At 38.2% G+C, this 8011-nt stretch overlaps 1 protein-coding gene across 2 annotated transcripts; it reads left to right on the plus strand.

Annotated features, from left to right (window-relative positions):
• The first annotated feature begins 1675 nt into the window (after positions 1–1675).
• myct1a (myc target 1a) lies at positions 1676–7507 on the plus strand. 2 transcript variants are annotated; one of them, XM_063002394.1, is made up of 2 exons: positions 1676–1834; positions 6665–7507. In XM_063002394.1, the coding sequence occupies exons 1-2, from the start codon at positions 1735–1737 to the stop codon at positions 7222–7224; spliced, it is 660 nt and encodes a 219-aa protein (XP_062858464.1). In that variant the 5' UTR covers positions 1676–1734; the 3' UTR covers positions 7225–7507. The 2 variants fall into 2 exon arrangements, with proteins under 2 accessions (XP_062858464.1, XP_062858465.1); XM_063002395.1 differs by lacking the exon at positions 1676–1834 and adding an exon at positions 2755–2834.
• The last annotated feature ends 504 nt before the right edge of the window (positions 7508–8011 follow it).

The raw sequence follows: 8011 nt of genomic DNA on the forward strand, positions 1-8011 counted from the left end.
CAAAGCCAGAGTTGGTATACAGCCAGTTAAACCACAAAGTGTCAATATGATAGGTGTAGCTAATGAATAAAAACTGCACAATGAGTGCCAGTTTACAAGACAGCTTCCTAAAGTGGCTTCCCTGTGAACATACTCATTTGAAATGGCTTTTAGTAAAGCACAATGTAAAGAAACAGTCATCGCTATACATCTGTGTGTATTTGTTTTTGTCTTTATATCACTGAACGGTGGTGGTGTTTAATATTAGTCACAACACTGTAAAATGACTCAGTAAGACTCCTTCAGTCCAGAATCACAAGACAACAATGAGAGGAAATACTAGCATACCTAACCTTCATTCCACTCCAAACAAAGCACTGCTCTATTCCAAACCAGCAAGATACTCACTCCACTATTCACCTACGCTAAATCCTCTGAGCAGACAGCAGAATGGAAAGTGTCCTATAAAGGGACACATATTATAAGCCTTTGCCCATTTTGGCTGGATCTTATCGCATTTTATGTCACCAGCCTGGTCAGGATAACCCAGTGTAGCGTTCGTATCTTTTGTGGAAAAAGTGAGCCACACTTAAAGTGAGGATTCCCAAACTCTTGGCTCTCGCTCATACCGCTGTGTCGTTTTTCCTTTATAAGGTTTATAAAAATGCCTGCCAGTGGTCCATTCTGTGGTCGAATATGGAAAACAGATTAAAAATGCATAACATTCTGTGTAATACATCATTCACCATGTTGTTTCTTACTTAACTTACACTTTCCTTTAAAATTACATTGTTTAGATGCCTAGAGCAGCTGAGCAGCAATTTCTTTTTCCTATACCTAATTGTTACTACAAAGTGCTTCTATATGGTAAGTGAAGCTGATAAAATGGACAGTGAGTGTAGAAACAAGGAGGTGGTTTTAATGTTACGGCTGATCAGTGTATATAGTCATTGTAGGCACCATATCTCCACCTAAGTAAATTTTGAAAGAGTATAAATCGAGATTTTACTCTCCATCCTAATTATAAAACAACCAACTGAAATAATAAGTTCCATCTTCTAATACAGTTTGTAGAGGACTGTGGTGGTATTTACAGTCTCACCAATATGTATATAGTAATTTATTCAATTATTATTTCATGCAGTAAGATATATATTTTAAGATATAAAATATATAATATATAAATGATCAATTGTGTCATAAAGAATATTATAATTCTGCTCTACTGTGCATAGAGCAGATTTTCATTACATTAAATTCCATTTTATTTATAATGATTTTTATCAGTGGTGGAAGCTCATTTCATATCATAGGCAGAAGAACAAGATTCAGGGGTGACACCGTTTCTCCACTCTAAAACCACAGAAGAGCAGGAAAGAATGGGAAAGGGTGTAATTACGCACAGACCAGCTCAGCTCTGCTCGAACCTTCATCACCCTTCCTCCACCCTACAGGAACCCTGGACGGAGCAGATAAGCCCCGAGCGCTGCTAATTTTACACAGGAAAAGCAGGAAATGTGACAGTGAAGTTTCCCTGAAACAAACAGCGTGAGGCTGGCCTTGGAGGGGATCCTGTGCGCCTCCGAGCTGAAGTGGGAGGGAGTGGTGCAAGAGTGAAAGTTGTGGACTTGCACAGACAGCAGACAGATACATACGCAGACAGAGTGAAAGTGAAAAGCCGAGTAAACGAATTGGAAGGAAAAATAAAACGACCGGAGGACCGGAGGAGCGAGGAAGACGGATGAGACAAACTGAATGTGCATCTCTGCTCCGTTCTCCCCGGCCTGCCTGGACAGAGTGATGGCCGATAACAGCACTCATCCTATTCTGGAAATACTTCAGTCCTTCAGCACAAGTAAGAGGATTTAATTTCTTTCTTTTCATCCATTAAAATGTTTAACTATTATTGATTATTACTTACATACATTTTGAATATGCTGATCAGTGTTCTTTAGTTCCTATTTCAGACTTGACAAAAAACATACTGATATCTGATTACAGTCTGGATTTGGTCTGATATTGTATTAAATAACTCATATTTTCTTTAGTATCATCATCTAAGATTCATTGTTTGGGTCTAGATTGATTCTGAGGGAAGAAATACAATCTTAATCTGGTACAAAACAAAAAAAAAGACAGTAAGCAGGTATTGTGGACCAGTGTGGGATTTTCTATTGGACCCATTTGGTCATAACACAACATCTCAATTGAGTTAAAGTCTGAGCTAATGCTCCTTTTCTTATACATTGTTTTACAAACTTTAACACAAATAAAACATTTTATACGTTTTTTTAAATCCCAAATAGAGTGCCGTGCATTTCTATACAGTTCTACACAGTTATAAATTAGAAACATATACATATGACAATGTTGTTGCTTTTTGAAAAGCGTTTATTTACTCTGTGTTGTTCATAAACACTGTTCTGTGTGTGTCTTTTCAAAATCAGGTGTGAGAAATATCATTTATGTCACGGTCATATTGATCAGAACAACTAAGAAACTCCTCGCCACACTACTTCCATCAGTGGAGAAAAGTTTCATCTTATTGATTATGTAATAATTATGTAATTATTATTGTTTGACATTCATCAACCATCAGTCATTTAACTTAGACCGTAACTTGTTCTCCCCGTGTCTGCGTGGGTTTCCTCCGGGAGCTCCGGCTTCCTCCCACATTCCAAAAACATGCAGTCAGGTTAATTTGAGACACTGAATTGCCCTATAGGTGAATGGGTATGTGTGTGTATGTGTGTGTCTGCCCTGCGATTAACTGGCGCCTTGTCCAGGTTGGTACTGTGTGCCTTGTGCCCATTGAAAACACCCCAGCGACCCTAATCGGATAAGCGGTTAAGTAAGTGAGTGATGACTTTCTTATAGATTACATTCAGATTTTACGTTAGTCATGTTCATACTGAAATAAGTCTTGGAGACTAAAGCTCCTGCCATTCGATGCCCTGGTAATCAACTGTTTTTTTAGTCACTTAGATCTTATTTTCTTTTGATCTTAATCCAAATTTAAGGTAAACGAAGGTAAAATACTCTGTGGTAGATTTTATGATATTATGCAGCTCATTTCTGTAAAAACAAGTGCTTTTGTGATGTTCTCGATGATGTTTATTCAGTTTTCCATTGTCAGCCTTTTGTAATGTGCATTTTTTAAGTGAAAAGACTCACCAGGACATGGTGGTATGAAGTCCTGTTCATAAACTGATGAATTACTGATGTCTGGCTGAGCAGGTTCTTCTTCATCTTCATTTACCTAGAAATAATTTGGATTTTAAACAACTGTTATATTCATGTTTAAATAATCCAGCAATATGCAACAGCTCAGCACTAGAAATTATTCTGACTTATAGACTTAAGGCTTGATTTAACCCTGGGTTTAATTTAGGGATTTGAAAATACTACTAATTAAAATAGCAAGATAATATGTAAAGCTAGCAATAGCCAGTAGCTAAAATAGCTACTAGCAATAACGTAACCGTCAAATTGTAACCGTTACCCAACGTACCTGAGCTCTGTAACTTATCTGGCGTTTATATATCGGTTGTTTGAATGTTAAAAGTTATTATTCGACATAAAATGTATATTATACTCGGTTCCTCGCTCATTACATAAGTAAAATATAAAATAGAGTCTTCAGGTTTTAAATTTAAAGTAAAAAGAATTTTACCTCAGATAGCAACATCAGCTTCTCTATCTGGGCGCGAGCTAAACTGAATCAATTTCGCTCGGCTGAATCGACGCACGAGGAATCTGAATCGACTCGCGTTTCCCAAAACATGGAATCTGTGAATCGACTCTTTTAAACAATCATCCTTGCAGTTTTCGTAAAGGCTAAATGAACCGAATCAAGACGATGCTGAACTAAACGATTCTGTGTTGTTGTGTTTCTTAGCAGAAGTGATTCATTACACTTTCTGACATTTAACGGGTATCACACACTTATTTATTTACTTATTTACACCTGATGCAAACGTAGAGTAGGCTAATCCATCTACTGGTATGTTTTTTAAGAAGTGAACAGAAACCAGAGTATCCAGGGGAAACCAGGAGAACATGCCAAATTGTATAGAGACCACAATTTAAGGGAAAGACTGAACCAGGTTTTTAAGCTGTTTGGCCATTTCCTAATTAATAAAGGCTAAAACACTTGTACCAATTCATTTGCACTTTCATAAACTTCCTTAACATTAAGGTAAACAAATGTATACCTTAATGACACCGATTTTAGTTTTGTAACACTAAAAATATACATTTAAATATATATAAACAAGAATATGCTTTATTTACATTTTACTACAATTTTGAGGGGTAACAAAACTTTGAAACATGATTTTGATAGAAATATATATGTATTTTTCATTAGCATTAAATGACATGTTTTTTTTATATATATTTATTAGGATTTGAACGTCATATTTTACACACTGGTTACATTCATGACAGAAACGGTAGTTACTGGTTACACAAGATTCATCAGTTCACAAGTTTAACGTCAAACACAGTCATGGACTATTTAGTATCTCCAGTTCACCTCACTTGCACGTCTTTGGACTGTGGGAGGAAACCAGAGAGACACGGGGAGAACATGCAAACTCCACACAGAAAGGACCCGGATCGCCCCACCTGGGGATCGAACCCAGGACCGCCTCATTAAATGACATAAACTACAGATCAGAGTTCACACATATTTTTCCATAGTGTGTGAGCTATTTAATCATAAGCCTATTTTAATGACATTTTTACCAAACTTTACTTAAAGAGGTATATTGTCATATCAACCAGACCTTCTTTTTTTGTTATTAACTTTTTAATAAGACACATGTCACATAACACACACATGCACATTTACAAATACAATTTCTTCCAAATGAAAGGAACGGAGAGAGAAGGGTCCCAATAAGCAGATATAAGAAAAAATACACAGTCATGAAATATCACAAACCGCAATAAAATGCACAATACAACCAGGCCTTCTTAAATGTAAGAATAAAGACTGTAAAAGCAGTTACTGAGCCAATACTTATTACACTGTGTCCTCAGGATATGCACAAAGTACCAAAAATATTTACAAGCTTGGGCCGCAAAAACTACAGAGCAAAGTTATTTTCCATTCAGCCTTTCTCCAAATATCCTTTTAGATTATGATAGTAAACAGTGAAAGTGAAGTTATCTCCTTTACTTTAAGCTTTAACAGCCATCTTTAGGATTTGTTGGTATGGGTTGCTGATATCTTTCCTGAATAAAAGCATCTGTAGCACCTGGCACTTCACAAACACAATAATCCATGATTGAAGAAGGGAAGGCCAGATACGATACTATTGATGCTGGAACAGCATTTGCCATTACCTGGTAGCACTACAGCAGTTTTAGTTACTGGCCCTCAGGAGTAATGTGATTAAAAGTCTAAAAGACTAAGTATTTATTTATTATGTATTTAGTTATTTTAGGTACTATATCTTACCTTTAACATAAAAGTCAGATCTTAATACCTCATACTGCCTGTGCTACACTGTGGACAAACAACTGAGTGCCGTACTTAATTGCTTCGGCAGAGAGGAACAGCCCAGCAGGCAGCCTTTAAACTATTTTTATTGAGTTTAAGAAAGAGAACAAATAAAAACGTTCGGTCGGCCTTCCTTTTTAGGTCTGTGATCAGTGCTAATTTAATACAGCTTAAGGCACAGGACAAAAATTCCTCAATAAATGTTTGCATATTTTACTCTAATGATCTATCAGAATCAGGTGCTGATCTGCTTAGCAACATAACCTGCTAAACTTTTATTAAGAACTTAAAACCAAGTCTTGTAGAGCCAGCTGTCATCTGTAAGGACATTAAGCATCTGAACAGTAACATAAACAAGAGTGGCAACACACACAGTTTTTCTTATACATGCCCTTTTATGCACATGTTGATGCCATAACATCTGCAAAACAATGTCTCAAATTGTATTAAATATTAAGTATTTAAAATATAAAATTTTCTTAAAAAAGATTGCACCAATGTACTTCCGACATCCCTGCCTGTACTGTGTTGTTCATATTTTGATGACTAACTGTTCAGATTTTCATGTATTTTTACCATACTGTTTTATTCAATTTAACTAGCAACATGTTAACATTTGCCGAGCAATTCCTTAGCAATCATCTGGCACACACACAATCACCTATCTGAGCGAAAGTATTTACCCCCGACCCCTGAGTTTCCTAAAGGTATCCTGATTTCCGTACACCTTCCAAAATATGCCCAAGTATCTCAATTTTGTTCCCTATTAATTCAGACGTACCTGCACCTGCACGAGTCGAGTTCATATGCGGATCAGCCTTTTGAGCAGGCGCCATCAATCAGCCAGTTATGAGAAACCCTGGTACGGCTTACCCACCCTGTGAACAACAGCCAATCGTTGTTCATGTAGCCACCCAGGTGGATGGCAGATACGATGTCGAATACGATGTATTCGAAATCCCAGCTCTGGTGTGCTAGCATGTTTTACCACTGCGCCATCTGAGCGGCAAGAGTTTTGAAGGGAGGTTTTTAAACAGTTAGCCTCAACTTACCTCAGCCAATATTGCTGATTACACCTTTAATAATTTTTTTAAATATGCTTGAGAATAATTCTTTAATGCACATTTTCTTTTATTATTTTATTTATTTCATTCATTCATTTCCTTACCTCCTCAGAGGATGTGATCCTGGCGTTCTGTCTTTCCATGGTAGTTGGACTACTACTGGGTGCTTTGGTTTATGTGGTGCTCACCTGGATGGCGCGCCGTCGTGCCACTGCCACCATCACCCGCCTGCCCTCACCTCGCTCCTCCGGCCGGCCAGCATCCCCTCATACTCGGCCCGTCTTCAGCCGCCACAGCAGTAGCTATGACCGCCGCAGCAACAACAGCCTGGCCAATTCCGCCTTCTCTTTCCATCGGCAGACCTCAACTTCTCCCGACCAAGCTGATCTGCTGGGTCGAAAAGACAGCTTTAGAGTCTCCACCTTCCACCCTCTGCTCCAGTGCAGCCAGATCGCCCGTGAAGCCGAAGAGGGCAATCATGCCACCCTGTCCAGCAGCCCAGGAGCCACTGGGAGGAACAGCATAAGCAGCAGCATGGTCACTCCTCCAAGGCCCAGGCCCAGACCTGACTCCTTCTGGGGGAACAATAATCTGCGGGAATTCAGTACCGGACAGACCCCACCACCACCCTATAACAGCATCATTCGGGCCTATCAGGAGACCTGCACTTAAGGGATAAGGATAAACGAAGAAGCGTGGTGTGGAAATGGACATAAACCTTAACATGGGCAAGGGCTTAATGATCCTTCATGGGAAAGAATGATAACGTTAAAGGACGTTTGATGTTTAAATGGTAGTAACTTTAAAAAATATTTAGTTATTATATTTGTTATTGTTTTTGCTGTATATGGGCATAAAACAGAACTAATCAGTGATTAGTGCCACTTTAACTGGACCAGCTACTATTACAGATACATAACATGTCTTTTTACGTATAACAAGAACAGACAGATAATAAAACGTTTTTCTTAAATGCTTTAGTTAATCATTTTCATTTAAATATGTGTTTAATGCTTTTTAAAATTCATTCATTCATATATTGCAAGGAGGAACAAATGTAAAGAACACTTTTTGGGTAGCCCAGTTTTATTATGATGTACATTATATAATATTTATATAAGATGTACATGTACAGTAATTTTGTCAGTATACAATTACTGACTGTAGCCCATTTGTTGACCATTTGTATACCAATAAAGTTTTCTATATAGAAGACGTAGCTTAGAAAACAATCCATGAATGTACATACAAGATTACAAACCGCATTCTAGTCTCATTGCCGTCAACATGATCGGCTGTGTCTGAGGAAGGGAGGAGCGCTGCAATAGTGACATCTACTGCTACCATCACATTGTCTGCTGCAAGCAGTGCCAAATAGGCCTGCTAGAGGGCGCCCAGTCGACCGGTAGCAGAACTGGGGCTCAAACTCGGAAGTTCAGAATCCCAGCGCTGGTGTGCT

Source organism: Trichomycterus rosablanca, chromosome 9, assembly GCF_030014385.1.
Source record: "Trichomycterus rosablanca isolate fTriRos1 chromosome 9, fTriRos1.hap1, whole genome shotgun sequence".
Lineage (NCBI taxonomy): Eukaryota > Metazoa > Chordata > Actinopteri > Siluriformes > Trichomycteridae > Trichomycterus > Trichomycterus rosablanca.